General features: G+C 43.2%; 2 protein-coding genes across 5 annotated transcripts in view; one reads left to right on the top strand and one right to left on the bottom strand.

Moving 5' to 3' along the window:
• Positions 1-600: 600 nt before the first annotated feature.
• On the bottom strand, positions 601-25664 carry CD58 (CD58 molecule). Of its 3 annotated transcripts, XM_039558608.1 has the most exons (11): positions 25564-25664; positions 14253-14546; positions 13350-13604; positions 10900-10989; positions 8521-8580; positions 8284-8340; positions 6742-6789; positions 5045-5116; positions 4343-4405; positions 3945-4013; positions 601-1760 (listed from the first exon to the last, which is right to left on the bottom strand). In XM_039558608.1, the coding sequence occupies exons 1-11, from the start codon at positions 25604-25606 to the stop codon at positions 1699-1701; spliced, it is 1113 nt and encodes a 370-aa protein (XP_039414542.1). In that variant the 5' UTR covers positions 25607-25664; the 3' UTR covers positions 601-1698. The 3 variants fall into 3 exon arrangements, with proteins under 3 accessions (XP_039414542.1, XP_039414546.1, XP_039414552.1); XM_039558612.1 differs by lacking the exon at positions 6742-6789; XM_039558618.1 differs by lacking the exon at positions 10900-10989.
• Positions 19497-26705, top strand: part of PLA1A (phospholipase A1 member A) — a 28384-nt gene continuing 21175 nt past the window's right edge. The window contains exon 1 of one of the 2 annotated variants that reach the window (XM_019283758.3): positions 19497-19797. In XM_019283758.3, coding sequence (XP_019139303.2) covers positions 19664-19797 — 134 coding nt within the window. In that variant the 5' untranslated portion in view covers positions 19497-19663. The remainder of the gene's footprint in view (positions 19798-26705) is intronic. The other variant, XM_010395954.4, reaches the window with a different exon arrangement.

The following is a 26705-nucleotide window of genomic DNA, read 5'->3' as shown; positions in this document are numbered from 1 at the left end:
TCAGCCTTTCAGTGCTGACAAGCAGTGATCCTCAGAAGCACACTGTATTCAACCTGAAACCTTGGGAAAGGCTTCTTAAATTGTGTGATAACACTGAGGTTGTTGCTGTATAATTAAGAGTTATATCACTGGGTGGAATATGTAGAGGTGTAAAAAATTAGGCTTAGGGGATATAGGTAACAATATGGATGATTTTGGGTATGGATTTTGTTGTTCTTCTTTTCTTCTTCTTCACAAATCTAGGGGTTCTGCTATTGGGTCAAAAAACCCGCACTGCAGGTCACAGAAAGTTAGTAATTGGATTATAAGTAAAAACATATTACTTGGTATTTCATAATTGGTTAATTTAGACCTTAAAAAGCCTTGGAAGTTAGAACTCAGGGCTATTTTCCATCTTGTTAATTTGAAAGCACACTCTGTGCAGCTGTATTATAGATAAGCTATAATAAACAACTAAGTCCAAAGATGAATTTTTGGTCTCCTGCATTTTAATTCAAACTCTGAGTAAAAGAACTCATGAAACAGAAAAGAAAAGGTAAAAAAGAGAAAGTTAAACCCACAGGACATTAATATATTGCAAAAAAAAAAAAAAAAGGCAAAGCTTTTTACATCTTGAGTACTTTAATAAATTATAAATATTTACATACAACAGTAGAGGTAAAAGGTCTAGTCTTATCAAAAATGACTTGTGAACACTCATCCAGTACAGCTGCAAATATCAGAAGAAATTGTGTGAGTGGAAAGGGTGTAAACTGAAACAAGGGGAAAGCTGAATGGGGAGCTTCTGATCTTTGGTTACCAGTGTCAAACCTTCATGATTCTTTACATGCACCAAGTTAAAATGAACTAAAATAGCTTTCAACTTTTATGAACAATCAGCATGTAAACATAATGAAAAACATTCCATAGCTTGATGTTCTGAAAACATTAATGCATGGTGTTTTTCTTTTTGATTCTTTCTGAGCTTCATTATATATATGATCTCAGTTTTCAAGTTTTTGTTCTAGTCTCAAGCACCTTGAAGATACAGTGTTGTTCCTTAGAAATGAGTAGAGGTAAGCTGACATTCCTAGAAAAAATGTGCAGTAAGAGATAAGGCATCAAAAAAAAGGTCCTAAAAGTTAAAAAAAATATATAAAGCTTTAGGAAAAGCTGAAATGTAGTTTATCACAAAGTGAACCACTGTCAAGAGATTATCAGTTTGCCAGGTGCTTGCCAACTCTAGGACACAGCTTTGTCCGGAGTATTGAGTTCTTGTTGGAGAACCAAGGCTAGAAAATGCCAGCTCCCATCCTTCTGGGTCTGCTGAAGGATGAAGTTTTTTTCTGACTGTAAAAGGGTATTGATAAAAAAGTGAATAGAAAGCTGATCAGTTTTTGATTTGTCCCCATTCATGCAAATATATATACAACTTTGTAAATCTCTAAATATCAACTACAAAGAGGCCTTGGTGTGTTAGTACGGCACTGTTTGTTAAAACCAAATATAAAACAATTAAAATGTTTTGGCCTATGGTTTGGCCTATTTTTCTTCACATAGTAGCACTAGAAAAGGAAGCTGTCTTTTCTGAGGAAAGAAAAATAGGCACTGGAAACACTTCAGCTTGTCTTCTAAGTGCTTCTTGATGAAGGTCTGATAACTTCATTGCTCGTGGAAGACCTTCAAGGAAAAAAGTAGCACATCCTTCACCGTTGAATTCTACCGCTTCTCTTCCATATTTGTGTGGGCAGCAACGGAATTACTTGCTTTTGATTTAAGATCTGAAACAAAAGAATACAAAAAGCACACAGGTGAATTACTGTGTCTTTTCTTCTAGAAATTGAACTAGCTATATGAGAATACTGCAAGCTTTAAATACTAATGAGGTGGTGTGAAGATGCACCAAGACACTCTCATGTGATGCATAACAATCCAGTTAGAGCAGGTACATGACACATGCTATCTGATAGCCACTAAACCTTTTACCCAAATTATCTGTTCATGCTTAGACACATTCCTCTGCAACTAGAGCACAGTTAGAACATTTATTACTTAGTGCCAGCCACCTGCTATGCATCTGGTAACCTGTGAAGTTGCTCTGACTCCATGACTTCAGATCACAGAACCAGGCAATTAAGACACTACTTCTGTGCAAATGTTTTATGTCTATAATCTCAGTATCAGCTGTGCTTCACACATGCATGTGCTGCTGCTGCTATTTCTTCCACACAGTAATGCCGGGTGCTTTTGGAGTTTTCGCTTTTGAGGATTGAAAATACAGCTCATATTTGACAAGCAAGGAGACTGAAGGCCAAGGGAAGTTACAGTGCAGAAAGTTCAAGACTACATGCCCAGCCTAACTCATCACATGCAACATGCATCAGCCTCTAACCAGGCTGATTTCCAGTAAAGCACACACAAGCCCACTTACATTGGTGTTTCCATCTTGTTGCACACATAGCAACTCTCTAAGGGGAGCCACCTGGATGTGCCAAGGCACTATGCCCTTCGGTCTTTGCTCCCACTTTGATAGCACTACCTGTCCCTTCCACTAATCTCTAGCCCAGCCTCACTCCAACCTAGGATGCCAGGAGATGGTCTAGGAGAGCAGTGTATGGTGACATATGGTATGCAACTCTCTAGAAAATGAGAAAAAGAAAGTTGTCCCTAGTCTGGTTCTCACAGGTTCCTGGATAGGCCTGAAGTATTTTTATGATTTATATGTTTAAAATCCAAGCAGGTTTACTGCTTTACCTTGGTGGTGATACTAAAGAACCCAATCAAAAATCCACTTGTGTGTGTGTGGTGAGTGTTTGTGTGCTGCTTCTTTGGGTCTGTGCAGTGAGAGGGTCTGAATATGAAATAGGGTTCTCTCATTCTACAGCTGCAGGAATAGGCATCAGCTTTCATACCCCATCCTCAAAACACACAAAATGTTCTGTTCTCACATGGTTTGCAAACAGCACCAAAGGAAGCACAGCCACATCTGGTGCCTCAGCATGACATAACAACAGAGCAGTTGCAGACGCTAAACCCTTACGGGTGACGCAGGAGCACAGTTTAGCCCAGCAAAGCAGCACACCACGGGGACCAGGAATAATACACTGACTTACTTCATTTGGCTTTCAGTATTACTCATTGTTAACTAACAGGATCTGACTCAGTTATTACGACACACCACAGCTTCCTCTGCAGCTACACAGCCTGCTTCCTTTTTTCATGACAGCTTCATCAGCAGTTTTGTCTGCATCAGAGTCAGGTTTCTTGTACTCAGTCCTAAATCCCTCCCACCCTTCCATTCATCCATGCTTCCTCACATTTGGAAATTATTTTCCCCCTTCTTTTCAACACTGTCTTCAGCAAATACCAGAATTTTTGGATGTGATTGCTTGGCTGGTAATTCAACAGAAGTATCAAACTTGGCAGAACAAAAAACTCTGCAGCAGTAAGGTGCCACCTGCTTTCACATGGCTGTGCATTTTGAGAATCTTTAAATGGATTATCTTTATCAGCAGACTCCAAAATGGGTGTGCACAAGGCAATCCACTGAGGTGCAGAAAAAAAATATTTTTGCACCAGTAATAAAATTCAAAAATAAAAATACTATTTGCTCTATCATTATAATTTTTTTTTAATTTATTTTGTGCATGTTTTATAATGTATGTAATACTTGAGTATGGTAAAAATTGTATACAACTTATAAGTATACATCAATTGGGTATGCATGTTCAAAGTATTTTACTGATGTGGTAGACAATTACAAAAAGTTTGGTGACCACTCATCTACAATACAAAAAGCAGAAACTAGTATGAGATGCTCATAGTTACACCACTCAAGTAAGGACTGTATGACAGACAAAACAACGTTTTTCATTTTTCTTCCAAGAAAGGAAAACTACTCACAGTCAACCTCAGTGTCAGTCAGCACAATCTCCCAAGACACAGAGAGCTTCACCCTCACATACCTTCTTTACTGCAGCTGGAAGAGTTGTTCAGGTGCTCCCCATCTCTACCTTCTGCATCCTGGGTCACCTCTGCAAGGACAAAGGCAATACTCAAGACAGTCCTGGACCTCACAACTCTCTGACTCTCTGGCCCAGATGGATCAAGAATAATCTGACTGAGATTTGGGCCATTTGTTTGGCAACAGTAGTAACCCTGACCAACATGCCCCATTCCCATGGGATCACCATCCAACACCTTCCTTCTCTCCTCCATTCCTGACTCTACTGTCTCCATGATCCCTTGCACACCCTGTAAATGCCAAGCAGGGGAGGCACTCAGTGCCTGTGGTGCCACCCATTAGGTGGCATTAGGCAAAAGTCACAATGAACAAAGGCTGCTCCACAGTCCAGGCACTTACCTCCTTCATTTATGCCATGCTCATCTGCATGGTTGGCCAACACGCTGCTGTTCCTAAAGGTGTCTGAGGAGAGATAAGAAGACAAATACAGTCCCCTGCCTTGCTCAGCGTCAAGGTGTGGCTCTATTGCATCAGACTGAGTTGCTAGTTGCAGCTCTATGTGTATACACAACATAGAAAAGCTACTGGAGAGCATCCAAAGGAGGGCCATGATGATGGTGAAGGGTCTGAAGGGGAAGCCTTACAAGAAGTGGCTGAGGTCACTTGGTTTGTTCAGCCTGGAGGAGAAGAGACTGAAGAGAGGCCTCAACACAGTCTACAACTTCCTTGTGTGGGGAAGAGGACAGGTACGATCTCTTCACTCTCATGACCAGTGACAGGACTCAAGTAAATGGCCTGAAGCTGAGTCAGGGGAGGTTTAGGTCAGATATCAAGAAAGAGTTTTTCACCCCGAGGGTGGTTGGGCACTGGAGCAGGCTCCCAGGGAAGTAGTCACAGCACCAAGCCTGACAGAGCTCCAGAAGTGTTTGAACAACACTCTCAGGTACACGGTGTGATTATTGGGGTGCCATCTGCAGGGCCAGGGGTTGGAGTCAATGATCCTGATATGTCCCTTCCAACTTAGCAGATTCTATGAAGAGATCATGGCCAGTTTGCTTACTGGGTCAATAGCACTGACTGCTCCATAGAAAAGGCACTTACCTTCCTGATTTACACCATTCTTAACTATCTGCTTGTCTTTCAGGGCACTGTCCTCCTCATTCAATTCTCTGTCTGAAAAGAGATCAGAGAACAACTGCAGTCTCACAGGAGCACAGTCCATTGCTTCTGCCCCTCCCCAGCACAGGCCACTGCTCTGTGCAGTCTAGGGCTCAGAGCACACCTTCTCCTCCCCAAGTTCAGTACTGCTGTGCTATCAGCAGAAGCCCTGCTTGGAACTGCTTTGTACACACATCTCAGAGAACACCAGAGCCTCGCCTACAACTTCCCATCTGGAGAGCAGTGACTGTCTGTTCCCTAAGTGCTGCTGGGTGTACTGCACAGAGGCGCACTAACTCCCCTTCCTGATGTTCCTGTTCTATACTGCAACAAAAGAAAGTTTTTTATTTTCTGCATCTCGTGTCCAAACTGACAACCTTTATCTATGGACCTGATTTCTCTTTTGCCTGAACTGTGTGTTTCACTCCTTTCTACTTTAAGACAGGCATAAAATAAGCCTCCTTTTCCTGTATCCATGTCTATGTATATGGAAATAATTACACAAGTGATAAGACAATCCCGCAGTACACCACACCTTCACAATTCCTATTTCTTCAGATGAAAAAAAGCTGTTCTACACCCATTATAATTCATGCAGGAAGAATATACAGCAAACTCCAGGGGCTCTGAGTTTTTCTGAGTTTCCTTTTCCTTGTTGTCATCACTAGTGATTTTTTCCTTTAGACTTCTGCCTTTTCCAACCCCCCTATTATCAGCCACTTGTGGAAAATGGTGGAAGAGCTAGGGACTGAATGAATCACTAGTGCAACAGACTGGGGAAAAAAACTGACTTTTTTTCTCAAGTTGAACAATAATGTTCAATTTCACTAGCCCTTTGGAGTTAAAAGAACTTCTAGAAAAAATACAGGTCCCAGAACTTCCTTGAAATTTACACTGACTGGTCTAAGAAAACAAAACTGGAGCTTTGCTTAGCTGCCTCATGAATGCAGTCAAAAGTCTCCTAAAGCATAAAGCAAATGGAAGATACAGCAGGCTTCTTTCCTTAGAGAAGCACATTTCTGGATGAAGTATCTCCCAAATACGAATTTTGCAAGTTGGTAAGCATCCCGTCTCTAAATTGATGTGCCGAGGCTTGTATCTATTTGGAATCAATACAAAGCTTTGAAGCCACAGCATTTTATTGTCTAAGGTCGTGTGTTTCTTTCCAGCAGAAAGCAAAGACCACCTACCCATGATGACATCCTATAAAAATATCCTTGCACTCTTTTGCATGCAAATAAAAGGTAACATTAGACAAAAGGGTAATTTTCTTATTTACTGTAAAAAGGGGTTCTTTCTTCCATGCTTAGTTCTTTTTCCCACAGCTGGCAAAATGGTTTGCAAACACAGTAAGCACCATCATCCTCCTCAAGAGGGAGGGTAAAGCCCCAAGAAGGTATTTGCTCTGTGCTGTTTTCCTGTTTACCAAACACAGGCCCCAGGTCTTTCTGACTTCTCTTCTAGTGATCTACCCATCAACGTTTCCTGTTCCTAAGGCAACACATTCTTCTAAGCCAACAGGAGAATGGTAAACTCTATACTAAGAACATGCTAATATGGCTTGGACTACAAAAGGCCATGTGCAAAATTACTTTCCCCCTTCATATTCCTCTGTTTTAGGGCTCCATCTCACTTGTTACCTGCTTCAGGTTCTTCATTCTCATTATGAACAGCTTGTGAAAATGTAGCTGCAAGAAAACAGAAATCCTTTTCCAGAAATGTGTATGGAGGCAGCACAACAGTCTGCAAAATATGCAACTTAGCCTTAAAGTGACAACTTCATCATAACACTTTCAACAGATATGGCAGTATGTTGTGCCACTTTAAGGACTCACAATTAATTTCAACTTCAACTTCCCTCCAGTAACCACTTAAGGTCCCAGACCATGACCAACATTGTTCATATTTTATGCCTACAACTTTACAAAAGTCTTGCTGAAGTAGATCTACTGATAAAGCTGCACAAATCTGCCATAAAAAGCCAGAGATAACTGAGAAGAGAATCTGCATCTACCTTTTTTACTTCATCTTTGTGTTGCACTAATACTGTAACTTTAAACCCTTCCTCTTTGCAGACCCTAAAGAACCTTTAAAATAAACATTCTAAAGCAAATGTAAGTGCAGTACCAAAATGAGGCGTTTTGCAGGGTTTATTGGTTTTTTCCCCTACCCATCCTTCTCCTTTTTTTGCCTTCAGATTCATCCCTAGTCTCAACTTCAGTGGTCTCTGAACGATGGGCTGGAACCACAGCTTTAACAAATGTAAGGTACCAGACTGAGCATCCCACATGAAGGCACTGTGAGCTCAACACCAGAACACTCCAAGAGGGCACTGAGCCTGCACCTGATGGCAGGAGCTTTGGCCATTCCCCACTGAAACACTGTTTGGTCTGGTAACAGAATATTTTTTAAGAATCTTCCCCTGCTCTCCCCAGTCTGCTTGACTGCCTTGGGGGTTGATTTAGTTTGGTTCCTAAAAACAGACCACAGTCCTGGCAACAAGACTCATATATGTTAAAGCTAGAACATGATAGCCAAATTCACCCTTATGAAAGGAGCACAGACTAAATGAGTTGTCCCCTTCCTTAGCTGCTCACTATATAGAGTGATTTCCACATCCCAAAACACAAGAAGCCAGAGAACAGAACAATCTTGCTACAAATTAAGGAAGTAAGAAAACCCAAAACCACTCCAACAAAACACTTAGAAAAAACAAAACAAAAAAATCCGCAAACAAACAAACAAACAAACCCCCCAAACCAAAAAAACCCCAATGCCGATTAGAATGGACAGCAGAAGCCCAGATGGAGATCTGGACAGGAAGAGAGGAATGACAGATTGCCCTACAGTGTGCACTTTTCCAGCCCTCATCCTTAGACCATCCCCAATTCTCCACTGTTAAAAAGGTAATTCACTTCCAAAGACAGCTGCTGACCAGGAAATTCTCAGCCAACTCACTGTCAGTAACTTTGCCAGCCCCACTAACACATTCATTAAATGCAGGTCCCTATAATCATCCAATATTGGACCCCAACTGAGATTTTGAGTCTGCCTGTGCACACACTGAAAACCAATTCAAAAGCTCAGACCCTGCAAAAAACCAAAAAAGCAAATCAGACTCCCTGCTCCAACCAACAGCAGATGTTTAGAAACATTAATACCCTAGAATACAGGTTTCTTACCTCCCTGTGAGGTAGGCTGTTGTTGGCTGTCCCCATGGAAAAGTTGCTCATGTTCTCCTATAAAGAAATGTATTTGTTTTAGAAAGTATGTATTAATGACCTGCAAAAAAATCACTGCACCCAAAGAAAACTTACTCCTTTACTTCTCCAATGCAAGACTACACTGACACAGAATAAAAACTGACAAGCCCAGACCAAGCACCGGTCTGATTTCCACACATTTTGACACTGTCTTACCTGAGCCATTCACTGGACTGTTCTGAGCAGTGTTTCTTCCTCTTCCAAAGTTAATTATACCTGCACACAAGCAAATAGAATACCTGGAGAAATGACTCAGAAATAAAGTTTTGTGCCTTCAGAAACTTGTTGACGGCTTCCATCCATTCCATCCCCCTCTCCCACCCCCAAACAAAAGAAAATACACTTCACTGAGAACATGCAACTGAATACTTGACTTGAAGAAAGAACAAAGAATGAAATACTGTTTTGAGGGAAAGACAATCAGTGAGAGAACAACAGAATGGGTCTCCTGCGACAGCAAGTCAGAACACATCTAATCAAATCTAAGGTAGTGCTTAACAATTCCTGATTCTGAGTCTTGTACTTAAATCAGCAAATCTCTGCTGTTTGATTATACCTGTGCAATGCTTATCCTACCAAGGTATAACAGGTTTATTTTCTTGCATGTTCAAACACTCATTGTTTCAAGGGAAGTAACAGAATTGCTTTGATTCTAACTGCTGGTCAGTTTTGAGAGACATTCTTTGCGTGTTGTCACCAAGAGCAGTGTTGTTTAACACCACCAACATGAGCAAGGACAAAGAAGACATTTTCAGAAAGTTTGCAGATGGCATCAAACTGGGGAGAGTAGGGGACATGCTGGAAGGCAAGATTGCCACTCCAATTGACTTCAACAACCTGGAGAAATGTGCTGGCAGAAAAGACGTGATATTCAAAGGGAAACAAAGTCCTGAATCTCTTGCAGTCACCCCATGGACCACTACAGGCTGGGCTCTGCCTGGCTAGGAAACAGCTCTGCTGGAAAAGACTTGAAAGCATGAACAAGCTGAACATCACTCAGAAAAATGTGCCCTTGCAGTAGAAGGCTTCCAAATACTGGGCTGTGTTAGCAGAAGTGCAGTCAGCCCAAACACATAAATAATTCCTCCTCTCTATTCAATATTTGTGACACCACATGTGGAGTATTCTCTCTAGTTTTAGTCTCCCAGTTAATGTAAAAACACCTACTTTCTGAAGTTAGTCTAACAAATGTCCACCAAGATGTCTAGGGGCAGGAGCTGTGCAAGGAGGTGCTGAGAAAATTGGGTTTGCTCAGCCTCAAGAACACTAAGAGGATGATGGCTAACTGCTGTCTACAACTAACTACAGAAAAAAAGGAAACTCCTCTCAGAAGTATAGAGCCTAAAGCCAGGAGGCAATAGACAGAAGTTGCCAAAGGGCAATCCCTAAGAGAAATAAAGAAAATATCCTTCCCTACAAGAGTGATTCAGCACTTAAACACGTGCTGAAAGAGGCTGGGGAATTTCCATCCTTGGAACTATTCAAAGTTGGACTGGACAAGGCCTTAAGCAACCTGATCTAGCTTTGAAGTTGGTCATGCTTTGAGCAGCAAGTGGGATGAAACTTCCAGAGATGCCTTCCCACCTAGTTTATTTTATGATTCCATGCCAACAGAAACTAAATGGACTATGAGCAGGAAAGCATAAGGTCCACATGCAATATGTATCTATTTATGTCCTGATCAAAGCCTCCCTGCAGAATATCATCAATTAGTCATTCCCAGATGGGATGCATCCAGTACTCTTCACCCTGCAGCCACCTCCAAGTTGTGGCCCCATCTGGAAGTCAACATGAATTTTCCATGCAGAGCATGAATAGGATGAAGAAATGTATTCCTGTTTGGGACTCTCTCCAGCACAAAGAGAAAAGATGGTGTGCCCCTCTTTCAAACCAGAAGACAATTTGACACAAATCCAAAAATGCAGCACAAAAAGAAATACACAGTGATAGCCTATAATTACCATTTCTGATTAAAGTGTCAGACTTACAAAAAAGATACTTGAATTCAGTGTAGGGATGGATCAAAAAACAAATACAGAACTCCAAGATGATGGCAATACAGGCTGACAGGAGGCACAGAAGGTCTCACTTATCAGTTGACCACACTGAGTTGTCAGATTAGACTCGGCATATGATATTCAGCCCTGGTATAAGCCCGTCCCAACAGTAAATGTGATCTTGAGGGCAGCTTTATGATGCTCTCAAAAAATGCTATGAAAACACGCCCAGGTAGGAACGGGAGAGGCTACAAATATTTGGTAAGTAGAAACATGCAGTAAATCAAACACCCAGTCTGAAGGAGAAACATGGAAATGCAAACTGCCGTGTTTCCTAGGACTCAGAGCCCAGTGTCAGAATGCAAGAAAGTTCAGTACATTATTTCCTTCAAATATATTAGTCTTTGCCTGAATTGGACTTGTTTCTTCTACTGTTTTAACAAAACATCCAATGGTCAGAAATTTTCATCCATTCTACAGAACCTTAGATGAGCTTAATCTTGAAGCACATAAAGCTGTAAGGAAGTGTCATACATACCTTTGTAGAACAGGAATACTAGGACTACTACAGCTATAAGGATGCAAGCTCCAAAAAGAGCACCTCTGGTTCGTTTGGAAGAACTGCCTCCTTAAAAAAAAAATCACCAACAAAAAAAACCAAAAGAGACTGTTTAGTTAAAAAGCAACTGTATGATACACTAGCTCAGTAGAAATACAGCCCCAAATGTTTTATAGGTATTTTTTAAAAAGTAACCTCAATAAATTAATGCACCAGTCAATTATCAGCAAAACCTTCAGCCAGGTCCAGGACAGTTACATGTGAAGTACCTCATTTCAGTGAAGGCACATCCCTTGAAAGGCAATGGCTGTTCCACTTCTTGGCCTACGAAAGGCTGAGCCAGATTTCAAACAAATGAAATTTCAGCAAATATTGTGTATCGCATTTGCACTGCAAGGTTTTGATGGTTTCTGTGAGAAGATGCCAGAAGCTGCCCCCATGTCATATAGAGCCAATGCCAGCTGGCTCCAAGCTGGATCTGCTGCTGGTCAAGGCAGAGCCCATCAGTGACTGTGGTAGTGTCTCTGGGATAACACTTCTAAGAAAGGGGAAAAACTGCTGTACAACAATAGCAAGGGTGAGAAGGGAATGACAACAGATGAGAGAAGCAGGTGAATGCCTGAAGGAGGCTGTGACCCCATGGGAAGCCCACGCTGGAGCACACTCCTGGCAGGACCTGTGGCCCCATGGAGAGAGGATCCCACACTGGAGTAGGTTTGCTGGCAGGACTTGTGACCCTGTGGGGGACCCACACTGGAGCGGTTTGTGAAGAACTGTGGCCTGTGGGAAGGATTCATATTGGAGTTCATGGAGGTCTCCTGTGGGAGGGACCTTACACTAGTTCAGGGAAGAGAGTGAGGAGTCCTGCCCCTAAGGAGGAAGGACAGTGTGTAATGAACTGTCTGCTGACTGCAAGCCCCATTCCCTGTTCCCCTGCACTACTCAGGGAGATGAGGTCATGATATGGGGAGTTGTTGCTGCCTGTTCTGAGCTTCCCCTCCCCCCTCCCAAAGACCTGTGCTCTGAGCTCCTTTGTTCCAAGCGCGGGCAAAGCCAAATGTAACTCAGACTCTTCAGCAGTGTCTGATTGGCCGCTCACCCCGGGTCCGCCCCCAGTCCTCCCCTTTCCCCTTCTCCTAATAAAGATGGGCGAGGGGAGGCAAACGCCCTCTCTCTCAGCTCAGCTACTTTCCTGTAAACATCTCTGGTCGTCTGTCTCATTTGAAGGCTTCTAACTGCAGGGAATTGAGCGAGCAGGGAGCTATATTTCTCCCTCTTTGCTTCTGCTGATGGTATTTGCTCTGCAGCTGATTCAGGTACCGATTTTAGAGCTACTAAAGTGCTAGATCGCCCGTGCTACCTCTCAAGGCTGCTCGAGGCTTTCTAAGGCATTGAAATACAAGCACTAGCCGGTATAAAGCTGAATAGATACCTTCCACAGGGAGTGAAGCTGAATCTGGGAAGAAAGGAGGGGTCTGGGTGAGGTGTTTTAGATTTGCTCGCTTCTCATTATCCTGCTCTGATTTTGGCAATAAATTAAATTCATTTTCCCAAAGTTGAGTCTGTTTTGCCTGTGACAGTAATGGCTGAATGGTCTCTCTCTGTTCTTACCTCAACCCATGAGGCTTCTGTCATATTTTCTCCACCCTGCCTCACAGAGGAGAGGAAGTGACAGATCAGCCTGAAGGGCACCTGGCAGCCAGCCAAGGTCAACCCATCACATCCCTCATTTCTAACAAGTTTCTAACACATAACTCCAGTAAAGGAAAAATTCTATACTAGTAAACCATGACAATGACTTTGCACAGAAATGAGCAATACTGTCAGTTAGGGACTGCCTTACACACCCTACAAACCACATGGTTCCAAACAGGTCCTCACTCTGTGTTTAAAAAAACCCTAAAAATGCAAGCCTCAAGCTGAAGGCTGTCCCAAAGCAATAAGCAACAGGAGGAAAACTCTTTTCTACTTTTTATACCTCTCTATGAAGGAGGAAAGAAGTATGTTCACTGACATCCTAGATGAGAAATTATTTTATCTAATGGCTGCTAGATGACTCGCTTGAAATGGCTGAATAGTTTCACTTCAATTCATGGAGAGCAGTACAAAGAGGGCAAGGCATTAGCAGTAATTACATAAGGCCAGAAGATTCAGAAGAGATCTTCTAATCTTTATTATTACTCAATCAAGTCATAGCTAAAGGCTTTCTTCTGTGGAGGTCCCTGCAAAAAGTATCTTTCTAGGGGGATCAAACTGTCAGCCTGATACTTTTCCCAAACTTTACACAAACTTTTAGCAGACAAATCACTTCTGATGCTTTTATTCTTTAAATTTAACTTCCCGGGAAGTCAGAAGAAATCTTACAAAGGCCATGCTGCTTCCCAACCAAGCCTCTCAGACCTGTGTTTGCAACATGACACATTCATTACCGTTTTCATCTGAAAGGCATTGCATCAAGGAGATTTCAGAGCTCCTTTCCATTTGTAAGAATTTAATGATACATGTAGCTTTCGTGGTAGCATTAACATCTTCCAAACGGATGGAAAGCTCCTGCTTCTCATGACTCTGTGGATTGTCACTCAGCTTCCAAATGTAATTCAGAGGCCCCTGGAAATTTGCTGCACAGTTTAACACAAGTTTACGATCGCTGGTGTTGCAGCTTATTTCAGGTTCTGGAAGGGGATCTAGAAGGAGAGAAAACATTCTGTATTACTTTAGTTATAAACTACATAGAATTTCAGCACGGGACAAGGGCTGGAGCAACAAAACCAGCAGGAGAGTGCATAGACAAAAGTGTGAGCAAGTGTGTACATGTGCATGAGAGAGGAATGTGTTTCTGAAAGTGACCTGTAAACCACCTGTTTGTGGTTCTTCCATGCCTAGTCCAAGCATCCTCACGGCTCACTGCCCATAGGACTAATAGACACACTTATTTCCCAAAGGCTGCTAGTGAGGCTGAGTAGATCTACACAGGATGATGCCACAGATATTGAAGCACGTATAATATGCCTGCAGGAACATCTTTAATAGGTACATAATGTTTGGGATTACCTGGTCAGATTGCTCCAAAAGTTTGGCTGTCTACTTGAAAGTGCAGTGTGCCATCTGCACACATTCTAGAAGTCATTCCAAGGTGAGTAATGATGGGCACACAAATGAGATGCCACCTTTGAAAATTTGTTCAAAGTGCCTAAGCAACTTAAAATTGAGACAAAGAACAGCCGCCCCCTCTGTTTCTGTTTGCTTCCCTGACAAATATACAATCCCCTTTCTAGACATTTTAAAGTGAATAAGGTGGTTCACATTCTTTATGCAGTTCTTCCACTACTTACCTAACACAACAAGTACGAAGTTTAAGTAGTGATCTTTCATAGAATCCCGGTACTGTAACTCATATGCACCAGCATCATCCTTCTCCAAGTCAACTATAGTCAAGGACCCATTCTCCATAAGCACACTCCTGTTACAGAGACGACCAAAATACGTTGGTTTGTTCAGCCCTTCCCATTCAGCCACTTTATCCTTGTTTTTCTTCCAGGTAGTTTCCACTACTTTTTGGTCTATTTTTACTGGAAAAGTAAAATTTTCTCCCACGATGCCAAAGACGTCCTCACAGTAGATGTGTGCTATGGGGGGGGGGGGAAGAAAAAGTTACTTTAACAATCATTTTATAAAACACTGCTTGACTAATGCCATATGCAATATCAGAGGCATTCAAATTTAGGCAAGAAGGACATCACAAAGTTGCTGCATCAGTTAGGAATTACCCATCAGTTAGGAATTACCCAAACCCAGGCTGCCAGCACAATTGTATGACAGGCACAGGAAAGGAATTCAGTTTCCACAATCTGGTCCCAGGCAGAATCATTGCCCTGATGATCCTCCCTATCCTAAGCCCCCCTATACTCAGTACTTTCCCTCTGTTCACCTGAATTAGGCTTCCTGCCCATGATCTGGTGAAAAATATTAAAGAAGAATTATCACTAGCAAAATCTGTTTTAACATCTTGTTGCAGAACACCCAGACTGAAGTTCCTGCTGATGAAATAAACCCAATTTTTCCAGCATGAATACTTACAGTTTTGAAAAAGCACACTTCTCACACAAAACTGCTACTGAGTTCAAAGCACCTGTGCTGAAATCATGGTGTTATTAGAGATTTCCCTTGAAATGTCACTTAAGCAAGTTTATTTCACAGCCAATATATGTGAAACAGCATCCCAGCCTCTGAGATCTAACAGAGCTGTCAGCAAGAATGAAGCTGTTCAGATATCTCTACTGCTTTCAGTCTTGGCCAATTACATTCTGCTAAAAATGCCCAGGCATTCAACATAAATAAACCACAATAGAAGAGAGGTAAGAGATTTTTCCTAATTTTCATTGAAAACAGCTGCATTTGTGAGGAAAAAAACCCTACTGATCTAACAGACAAAATCCTGCTGTGAGGAAGGGGCCACAACCTTTAAACCATCAGCATCTCTGTGTCCCTGCTTCAGTCTTCAGCAGTCACCTCCTCCTCCCAAATAGCTCTGAGCGGCTCTAAAACAATTGCAAGATCACTGCCATGGCAGACAGGAACATAGACAAAAACACTGTGGTACTGAGTTCAAGCTACACTTGTGTTTAGGAATCAATTTTTCTCCACAGTAGCTGGTAACTTTTTACTACTACATAGAAGGAAGGGCATGGTTAAGATACAAATGAGGTCTCATATTAAATCAAGATTCCCGATCTGCATGATGCAAAACTTCCCATTAAACAATAACTGTGCGTGGTGAAACAAATATTTCAGATATTTACTCCTCAAGCCAACTGGTTCCAAGTGACAGCTACTATTTTGGGTTTGATCTTTTTTCATTTTTTCCCAAATGGCATCAGTTTACGAAACCACCAATTCCTATATCATTCTGTGCTTCCCTTGCTTCTCATGTCATCATTGTAGGCAAACTTACTGCTGTTCCTAAACCAGTGCAGATACTACAGCTTTATCACACCAAAACAAGTCTTCCCTACACTGAATATGAGTCCAGAAAACCCATCTTTCTCCACATCTTATCTCCTTTCCATATGAAAGCAGACAGAAAGGTCAGCTAGGCCTTCTTTTCCCACTGACAAAGAACAGCGCTCATCAGGTCTTCTGCCACGCCAGAGAAACACAGACTTTCTCTGACAGGACACTGAAGACAAGCAACAGAAATGCACTTCCGTGTGCTTGGGTAGAGAACTGCACACACATGTCTTCTCCATGCCTTGCTTTTTATGGAATATCCAATCTGTTTGTAATTTACCCATTAAAGCACTCTTCTTGCTCCATTAGAGTTCCAGCTTCTTGTTGCCTGTGCTTACATGGTGGCCTTTTCCAGGTACAGGGACTGTAGAAGTAATCAGGGTAAGCTATCAACTCCCACATCTTTTCAACACAACGTACCCACTTTCTTTGTAGTCTACCCTGTTCAGGAAGATTTAAACATTTCACTTGAGCATCTCATTCCACACATCTCAATTAATGATTTCCAGAAGAAAAAGAATGCATGAGCTCCAGAATTTGTGTCTGGAGACCACAAGATTGCAAGATGTTGGGTGGGGTGGAACGCTATTTTGATCTGACGAAGCTTGGAGCCTTGTTAGAGACTTCTGTTTCCTAAAGACTGTGGAAACCATGCCTTTATTAGAAAATGGACATAATGTGAACCAGCCATAAGATAGAAAATCCAGAGCATGTAAGACAGAAGGACTTGAACAGGGGAGAAAGTCCATGGGAAGGTTGCGAGAAAAGAACAAGCAGCATTGGGGAGGATGTGAACGAGGAACAAGCAAAGGAAGAAAAGGATAAGAAAATGCAAACTGAAGGACAGTTGTGACATACACGAGGGACAATGTGACACACATACAAGAGCCAATCATAAAGCATAAAGTAGCGTGTGAAAATAGGCCTTAACCAATAACAATTACACATGACCGCGTGCAGGGAAAGCAAGATTTGTGTATCAGGGACAGTAGTTCATCAATAAAGTGGCTTCTGCCTGATTCATATTGAATCGTGTAGAGTTCATTGTTTCTGCCCGCAAAAGACAATTTCCAGGAGCACATATTCCTCAAGAAGTCACCCCTCACTGCCTAAGGACCTATAGTACTCCTAGTATGGAGAAATACTCCCTGCTCTTCCCACCGTGAATTTCTACCTCTCAGTAGATTTGGGGTGGTCAAGCTGTGGTGGCTTGACATCAGCACAAGCCAAACCACAGTGGCTGTTGACAAGAGCCTTCAGGAAGGACAGCAGCTGTTTGCTGGGAACTAAGAACATGAGCAAGGACAGCCACCACTGCTCAGCCAACCCCTAATAACTTCCTAAGTTTGAGTGTTGATCCTGGTAAACACTCCATGTCTTTACTCTCAGTTAGTCATAAGTGCTAGGCTGGAGTTATGAGAGCAAAATTGTTGCTTCTTCAAGCCCAGGAATGAGACTGAAGGAGAGCAGAGCTGAAAAAAACCCACATTTTCTCTTCACAGGTTCTGCTCAGCACAAGGGGCACTGCTGTCTTCAGCACACTCTTTTCTTGCTGACTGGTGAAACAAAGGCTTGGCAGCAAGGAGCTGAAGAGCTCCTGCCCAAGGGCATTCAGGGCTCCCAACAGCAGGACAAGGAATGGTTATTCCTCAAGGATAAGTTATCTCCTCCCATCTTAAAAAACCCAGTCTCTGGTTTTAGTTCCCTGCTTCACTGGTTGAGAGAAAATGTGAAGAAGTCTCTCACTTAGCGCTGTCAGCTTCCTTTTTTTGAAGAAATCATACAGAAATGTTGCATAAGGTCATAACCACGCATGTTCGAGCTTCTGGAGAAAGCATGTGTCATTATGTTTTATAAATTCCTAAGGAACCCTTCCCCATTTTTCTTATTTATTTTAAATGAAAACTTATTTCCCATTCCACAGCAGTGTGCAAAGAAGGAGAAATGACAACCAGACACTCTCTCACACACTCTTTTTGGAAGGCTAGAACTGCCTTTTTTTAAGTTTCTCTGCTTTCTCCCTCTCTCCTTATTGTAGCCTATTATTCCCAGATAAAGTTCACACAAAAAAAATACTGCTGTGCTAAGGCCTCCAGTAGTCTCTACAGAAATCATCACACTAACTGCTCCTGTATTGCCTAAAATCCACTCCAGATTCCTTCTTATGCCAAGTGTTAGTGTTCTTTCCTTCCAGTCAAATCACATGCTCAAAGTGTCACAGATAAAGAGGAGTTAACATTGCGTGGGCAAAGCCTCTTCTGCAAACCCACCACCTCACCTTGTCTACATCATCTTCTGCTCCCATTTCTCCAGCAGCCAGACCCACAGAACCCAGTGCTGTACTGGAGTTTTAATACTCCCCAGACTATTTTTGACTCTTTCAGCATTTTAGCAGGCTAAAGGTATCCATATTCAGCTCAGACTAAGTAGAACTTTATACTCCATTTATCAGCAATAAATGCTTCATTACTTACTTGTCCGTTTATCAGCAATAAATGCTTCATTACTGTATTTATCTACCTGGTTTGACTATTTTTCTTGGAGCTGATGTAAGGCCTAGTTATTTTGGAGAACATCTGTAAGCTAATCCCTTTTTATTTTTAATGCTATCATTAATTTTTTTGGTCTCAAATACCTATTTGAAATGCATACAGGGATATATTAGGTCTATACAGGCAGCAGCTAGGCTCTCCTATTACCATTAAGATACAAACATTCCACCTGCCAAAACTTGGTGGAAAAGTCCTTACTGCTTAGTTTATGGCAAAGAACTGTTTGCTTCAGGAGCAGGGCTTTTTAAAGAGCAGATTTTTGTTTGATTTTTTTTGTAACTTCCCAACTACCCCCTTTTAAGGCTTTTAAAAAATTTTTAATTCTCCCAGCAACTGTAATTAGCAGGGCCAAATATGTTCCCTGCTAGCCCTCAAAACCACCAGGTGCAGAAAACCCTGAAATAGATGTTCAGTCCAGAAGGACTATGGGAATATACACCAACCATAGTCCTCTTAATTCCCCCACAGGCCACAAACACAACCCACTTCCCAAACTCCAGTAAGAAAGCACTTAGACCCATGGTATAAAAGCACAGGCAAAAGCTACAATCAGGAGAGAGAGAACACAGACGACAATAAGCTGTAGCAGCAACCCAGGCTGTTGCAAGATAAAATCAGGTTTGCACAGGAATGAATGCAAATCCTACACATGTAACACCCAAAGCAGAGGTTTTCTCCTGCATACTGCAGCATGTTCACAGAGGTGTGTGTTGCTCCTCCCAGACAATGCAGAGCTGCCTGCATCCACAGAGCTCTACACATCAGCAAAGGCAGGACCAAGGGTGGCACCCAGCAACAGGCCTGGGTCCCTCCCATGTGGTGGTGCATTCCCCCCTCCTCTTTTCCAGGTTGGAGTGTGATCTGAGAAATGCCTGCTAGGCCTTGGCCTTGAAAACAGCCTCTGGGCTCAGCTTTTTCTGAGCTTATCAGAAATACTGTCTGCTTCCAGGAATTGCTAACAAAGCTCCTATTTTCCCTATGACCAGCCTTGGAAAACATTCCTCTTTTCTGAATGGCATAATATTCCTGTTCTCACACTTTCAAAGAAAGTGCCAGCCCACACTGTGTCCAGGATGAAACACTGTTACGACTGAAGCCCATTCTCTTGCAGCGGTCCAAAACAAGAGCCTTTTGAGCTCTCCTGGGCCACCACGGGCTGTGATCAGCATCTGCCTCTGAGGGGGATGCCTCTCAGAGCCAGCAAACCTTCAGGTCTGCTATACTTGGAGGATCGCCAAAACACAGCATATCCTGGGCTGATACCCTCACTGCTCGAGGCCCAATCCTTCACCTGTCAGGAGATGCAAAAGCATCCAAAGTGAGTATTTCACTGGCCTCTGAATGGAATTGTTTGCAGGTACCTTGCTTGTACTGACTGTTTCTGTCAGTGTGCCTGCACCTGCGCGTATGCTATAGCAAATCTGAGAGAGATGCTGCTTTCCTTGTTAAGTACCTCAGATACCTAAGTAAGTTAGGCCTGTAAGTAAGGCTAAGTTATAGTTAGGAGCTTACTTAAATGATGCTGAGTGTTGTTCTTTTGCTAAGTTATTAAACGTAAGTTGTAAGCTACATTAAGTGTTGCTAAGCATTGTTCTTCTGCTGACTTGCTACTTGTAACTTTGAAATTATAAGTTAGGTTAAATGTTGTTAAGTGTTATTCCTCCGTTAGAATGTTACGGTTAAGCTATAAATTAAGCTATAAGTTAAGTTAGGTATAAAGTAACTGTTTTTCCTGTGTTAAATTGTTAGGCTTAAGGTATAAGTTAAGTTAAAGTATTGTTAAGTTTGAGTGTTGTTAAGCTTTTGGACTGTGTTCCTTTTTATCCTTGCCTGCACTGTCTTTTGTCACACACACACACCTAAATACACACACCCCCCCAGATAGTTCTCAGTTCATTTCTGTTTTGATTGCCTGGATTTAGTTTGGTTTTGTTGTTGCTTGTTTTCCCTTGTTGTGCCTTAGCTGTCCTGTAAGTAGTAGAGTGAATCTTGCCAACAAACTTGTCATGCTTTGTCTCTTAAAATCAAATCTTTTACTCATACCCTTGACAGTGATTTTTTAAGCAATCTCAAACACTCTTGCTCGTAACACCCCACTACAAAATCCATACTTTCAGTCATATCCCTAAGCAAGGGCAAAACATGCAGCATTCCCACACAAAAGCTACATGGTTATTTTTAAACTAAGCTGGTGACCAAAAGCATGGGGATGGACTTACCTCCCTCTCCCTTGTATTGGTCTGCCTGTTTCTGCAGTGACATAGTCATACAGACAGTACAATCTGCTGACAGTTAACTTGACACAACACCCACTCCAACTAAAGAAACAACAAAAAACCCACAGAAGGACTGTAATTCCCGTATGTGACTCATCACGGGAACACGATGTGCATGGAATGGAGTAGAAGCGAGCGAAACAGGGAAAAGCAAGAGCAAGAACATTGAGTAGGGCCAGACACTGATCTCTTCTCTGAGGTGAAGAGATCTGTCCAATGACAGGAGCCAAGAGAATGGCCTGAAGCTGTGTCAGGGGAGGTTTAGGCTGGATGTTAACAAAAGGTTCTTAACCCAGAAGGTGTTTGGCACTGGAACAGACCAGGGAGGAAGAGGCCTGGCAATCACCACTTTTAGCGGTGGTGAACTATTAGGGAGGATCACTGTGTCCTGCAGAATATTGATTCTTTTCAGTCTCTAGGCTTTGCTTAGGGACAAAACTGCTCTGCATTTAAGCCTACCTTGAACTATGAAAAAAAGCAGCACTTCAAAATCAGTCCAGAGACAATGGAACAGGTTACCCAGAGAAGTTGTGGGTGCCCCGTTCCTGGCAGTGTTAAAGGCCAGTCTGGATGGGGCTCTGAGAAATCTGGTCCAGAGGCAGGTGTCCCTGCCCATGGCAGAGGGCTCGAACTGGATGATCACTAAGGTCCCTTCCAACCCAAACCATTTTATGATTCCAAACCCTCTGGTCACTTACTCCCAATATTCAGATAGCAGCACTTCCTATGCTGTACAAGCACAGTCTTTATGTAGGCTCCATAATCAACAGGACTGAGAAGATAATCTCTCTTGGTAACTTTTTCCTTCAACTGAGAGAATTTTCAGCCAGATCATCTTTGCAGTTCTACTTATGAAGGATGGCACAAACTAATGACATGGAGAGGAACTGTTCTCGACCTGTGGCAACACCAGCTTAAACATACTCCAAATTACAACTTCTGTCTCTTACAAAGCCTGTATCACCCAGCCAGCCTACAGTCACACTACCCTGAACACGGCCAACAGGCTCTCCTGAGGCTGTAAGCAGATAGGAGGACCAGTAAGGAAAAAACCAAAAATAGACAAACCTAGACACACTTTTTTTTTCTTTTCTTGATGAACACCTTTAACACACTCAGAATCAAAGCAGCCTGTGTATGCAATCCAGAGATGATCCTGGCTATCTAAAGTCTAAGACCATTAATTACATTAAGGCAAGAAACTATCAGAAAGTTTTCACTCTGTGTTCATCCTGTAGTGTTAAATAGCCATGGCAAAAATATTATTTGCTTCATTTTGGTTTTAATATGATATAACACCTTCAGCTCTTATCAAGAGTTTTTAAGCAGAGGGCAGACGTCTGGTTTGATTTTTTTCCTCTGTGAGGAATTTATAACTTCCTCTATTTATTGAGGAAAATTCAGGAGTAAGGTTACAGGACAACACAAGCAGGTGTCAGGTTGACAGTGCTGATAACTGATTTTTCCATTTATACTATTTAAAATTGTGTTTGACATTTCTATTAGCAACACACAAAATAACCACATTCCACAAACAACCCAAATTTGTTAGGAGTCCAGGTTTTCCCCCATTCATCCCAATGTCTTGTAATGTAGTTCCCATGACACCTCTCATGAAGTGGAGAGACACAGAAGAAACATTGATCAGAAAAACATGGGGATTTCTCAAAAAAAAGGAAAGGAAGGAGCACATATTTCTGTGTACAGAGACAAAAACACAGGAAAATTTAAAATTAAAAAAAAAAAGCCAGCTCAAACTTGTTGAACTGCCTAATGACACAGAAACAAAAAGCCATATTGAAGTAAGTCTGGTTTCTATGCTGGTCACTCTCAGAAGAAGTCTAAAACAAAGAATAATTTTTATCAGCTCTCAGGTTATCAGTCTATGCTCAGTATTGGAGATGGCAACTTCCGCTTTTAGGTGAACCAGGTTTTCTCAGTTTAACTCAATTTTTATAAAGAAGTTGAATTGGGAAATGAAGCAACCATTAATGCAAGGATACAATGAAAATGGCATTAAGGAATCCATCTAAATATGCAAGAACTAGAAGGCAGTTATACTGCATGACAAAGAGCTGACCCTCAGAACTCTGAAGGAGTTGTCTGGCTTTCAGATGAGCCTTACTACAGACACAGAATGCTTCTAGGTGCTCTAGTTCATATCCAGCTTATTTCCCACATCCTCTCTGCTTTTGGGGCAGGATCCTGACACAGCTAAAGCAAGTAAAAGTCTGGCTGCCATCTGCAGTGCAAAAGACCATCCCCACAGGTGTGGCTTGCCCTGCAATCCTCCTGTTGGTGTGGTATTATTTGTTCACCTCCTACAGGGAGGTGAATCTCTCTCTGTGGGTTCCTTCACCAAACTAGGCCACAGACACCACATTGACTTTCTTCCCATGCACATACAACATCCAGAATCCCAAATCTGAACACAGTTTTGTCTTGAACTTCCAACAACTGTAGGAGCACACTCCTGGTAGGTCTAAAAATCTAAGTCCTTCCATAGCCTCAAGGAGAGGTTTTGCACTGTAACTGACAAGCCTGAGGTTTTAACAGATAAAAAACTGACTTGGCCTGGCATTGTGAAAAGCAGGAATGCCCTATGTGGTGAGTAGGAATTCTGAAGACACCAAAGCTACACTGCAGCTTCTGGATCCCACAGGGGAATGAAGAAGCACATCTCCTCCCCTACTCCAGATGTTGAGCAACATGACTGGGACAAGCGCAGTGCTTTAAACTTGGATGGAGAAGGGATTCAGGAGGGGAAGGCTGATAGAGGATAAGGATCTACCAACAGCATCCTGGTGTTTAGAACAGGTGTTTGCAAGGCTAGAAACTTGCATGCCAAGTTGAACTGCTACTGATTTGCTTTATGCACTTGGGCAGATCAGTCTGACTTCCAGGGTCTGATTTTCACATAGAGAGATGATAGATTATTTTACCTTGTTAAAATCAACATGAAACATTTACAACAGTCAACACACACATAACAGCAATAGTGCAAGCATACAAACAAAATCATGGTGTGAAATCATGCCTGTTTAGTTTACTGAACAACAGTAAAGAGTTTGCATTCCTGATCTCCTGCCATAATCAACCACTTTGATTCTAAAGTTTTACAGAGAAGACAACAGAACTAGCTATGTTTTTCATTAAAGGAGGACATTATGATACTTGAAGCCACTATTATCCTCTCCAGATGTCCAATTACCATCTTCTCTGCCTTTGAATTGTATGTTCTTTGGAACCTGGAACCTTGTTTTCTGGATAAGTCTATAGCACAGGGATCAGATGTTCAGATCAACAGCAGGCCAACTTACATAACACGAGGTAACAAAGAGCCTTGACTGCAGAAAGAGTTACAAGAGGATACTCAGTTAATCATGCCTGAGTCATACTCATTAGAAACCTCTGCAAAAGCACTGCAGGCGAGATAAGAACTTGCAGCTAAGGCTTAACATCAGCAGACAGACTCATGCAGGGGGACAGTGTCCTGGCTTCTCCACTGGTCCTCCCTGCACGCCTGGACCCCTAACGCTCTTACAGAACAGGATCTCACAATCTCAATTAAATAAAGCAAGTTGAAGACTGTTGGAACAGGAGGAAATCACAGGGAGTTGCTCAGAACTTTCAGCAGCGGAGAAGTTCCTTTTTAAACAGGGGGATATAATAGCTCCTATTTTAGTCACATTGAGGAAACTCCCAAAGCAAAAAAAAACCAAAACCCAAAGTCAGGAGAAATCCCTTAGAAGAGAGGAACGATAAGAAGATCTTCACAGATTAAATCATGCTTTTTGGCCAATCTAGCAATAGCAGCTCACTCTGATGACAAGAAGAAAGTTTGTACATCCATCTTCAATTTCAAAATTCAGCAAATTTTGTTTATACTTCTCATGTTCACAGCCCACTGCAAGGGCTATGGGTGTAAGGGTTATGCTCCTCAGGCATTTGAATTAAAAAGGCCTTTGATTAATATTTCGATAGCAGTTAATAGTAATAATTTACTTCTAAAAAAAAAAAAAACAAAAACCACGAACCAACCAAATAACAACAAAAACCAAACAAAACAACCCCCAAAGCAACACAAAACAATTGAGAACGTTGATGCTTTATCCATGAGCAAGAAGGAACACAGAATACAAAATAAACAGCATTTTCACATTTAGGGATGACAAGAATACTTTTACAATAAAAGCTGGTTTCCTGACTTCCTTAACACTTCAGGACCCGGAGGCAAACGTGCGCCCCGGTATGAGGAGGAGGAGGCTGCCCTCGTGCTGTGGCCCTGCTTCCTTCGCAGCGAGGCAGGAGTTAACTCCTCGTGCGCGTGTGCCATAAAAACCACACACATCCCTACCCCAAACTCCCCGTCTACACAAGTTTGAAACAAACGGGGCACAGGATGCCGAGAACAGGGTGGGGAGGTCCTGAACGTGCTGATGGCCGATATGTAATTCTAATTTTAGGCGCGGGAGAGAGGCGGCTGCCCGGTTGTGTTCACCACGCCTCGGGAGGGCAGCGAGCCGGCGGCCAGGGACGCCCCGCTCGCCCCGCGCAGGGAGCCCCCGCCACAGCAGCGCCCGTGGCGGCGGCTGGGGCAGCTCCCCGGGCACTTCGGAACCCCCCGCCGCTCCCAAATCCCTGCCGCGCCCGCTCCCGCCGCTCCCCAGGACCCAGCACGCCCTTCCGAATGCCCGAGGAGCGGCGGCCGAGGGTGCCCCACTCCCGCCGCCCCGCGCGGCACGGAGTGAGGAAGGGACAAAAGCGAAGGGCTCGGGAAAGGTCCCCGCCGCCCTCTCACAGCTTACCCAAGAAGGGCACAAAGCACAGGAGCGAAGCCAGCAGCCGCATTGCTGCCCACCCGCTCTCTGCCCGGGCGGAAATCAAGGCTCGAGGGCGACCACGCCCAGCTCAGCCCGCCCCGTCCCGTCCCGCCCAGCCCATCCCGCCCAGCCCCGTCCCGTCCCGCCCCGGCCCAGGCCTGCGTCCCCCACTGCTGGTGGCCCCATGTGCTCGGAGGTCCCCATGGGCGCTTTTTCTGACAACTCCGTGACTGGGGGGAAAGGGCATTTCAGCCGCGGCGGCCGCCTCCCGTGCGCCCTGTGGGTGTCGGATGCCTTACAGGGGCTTGGAGTGCCAGGTGGTGCCGCCTACACCAAAGGGCGCAGCTCCACCGAAGGCTGGCGGCAGAAGTTGCGTTGCTCTTACGTCAGGGAGGTTCAGCTGTGATAATTGAAAAGCTGAAAGTAAATCAATTTCGTGTGGAGTGGGAGCCCGCAGATTAGGGGAAGAACGAACTTCGGCAGGCGGCGCGCAGCTCGCCACCTCAGGAAACGACCACAGAATAGTTTGGGTCAGTTCCAACCCCTCTGCCATGGGCAGGGACACCTTCCACTCCTAGTATTCCCTGGAGCCTGGTGTTTGATATTCGTGCTTCCAAAAATGCCCATTGTTCTCTTTGAGGGACACCTGGTAATATCACCTTTTGAGGGATGGGCTCGAGGCTAAGCCTGGCCACGCTCTCCTGTTCCACCCAAGGTGAGGTTGGTCTCTGGGGGCTGAGTGAAGGAAAAAAAATGGAACAGAAACCAACGCTGACTTCTGGGGGTTTTTTTGACACCAACTGCTCAGCAGCCCATTCACAAAACTAAAACACACTTAGATTCTGTTTCATGGATGTCTGGCCTCTTGACACTACTGAGTGTTCTTGAGTAAGAAAGGGAAAATGCCACAACAGTTTGGAAAACATAAATACTCAGCAGCTATTGAAAAATCGCTGCTCTGACAAATACTCCAGTGGCAGCTGGGAGTCAGCTTTCCTCTCACGGCAGTGAGTCGCTGTGAGTGGATGCTTCAGCCTCCTTCGCCTGCATCCCACTCAATGCATTACCCTGGCTGAGAAGAGTCCAGCTGCAGACCTTACAGCCTCAAAGCATGCTCAGCCCCAGCA

This window comes from Corvus cornix, chromosome 1 (genome assembly GCF_000738735.6).
Source record: "Corvus cornix cornix isolate S_Up_H32 chromosome 1, ASM73873v5, whole genome shotgun sequence".
Classification (NCBI taxonomy): domain Eukaryota; kingdom Metazoa; phylum Chordata; class Aves; order Passeriformes; family Corvidae; genus Corvus; species Corvus cornix.
The sequence above is the reverse complement of the archived record's forward strand: the minus strand, read 5'-3'. Positions and strand labels throughout refer to the sequence as shown.

What these genes read in the sequence shown, in the direction of transcription:
- CD58 (XM_039558608.1), bottom strand. Translation starts at nt 25,606, where the DNA reads ATGCGGCTGCTGGCTTCGCTCCTGTGCTTTGTGCCCTTCTTGG. An exon ending in GTGCTTTGTGCCCTTCTTGG is followed by an intron (nt 14,547 to 25,563) that starts GTAAGCTGTGAG and finishes CCCCCCCCATAG; the next exon opens with CACACATCTACTGTGAGGAC. An exon ending in ATGCCTTTCAGATGAAAACG is followed by an intron (nt 10,990 to 13,349) that starts GTAATGAATGTG and finishes TTTTTTTTTAAG; the next exon opens with GAGGCAGTTCTTCCAAACGA.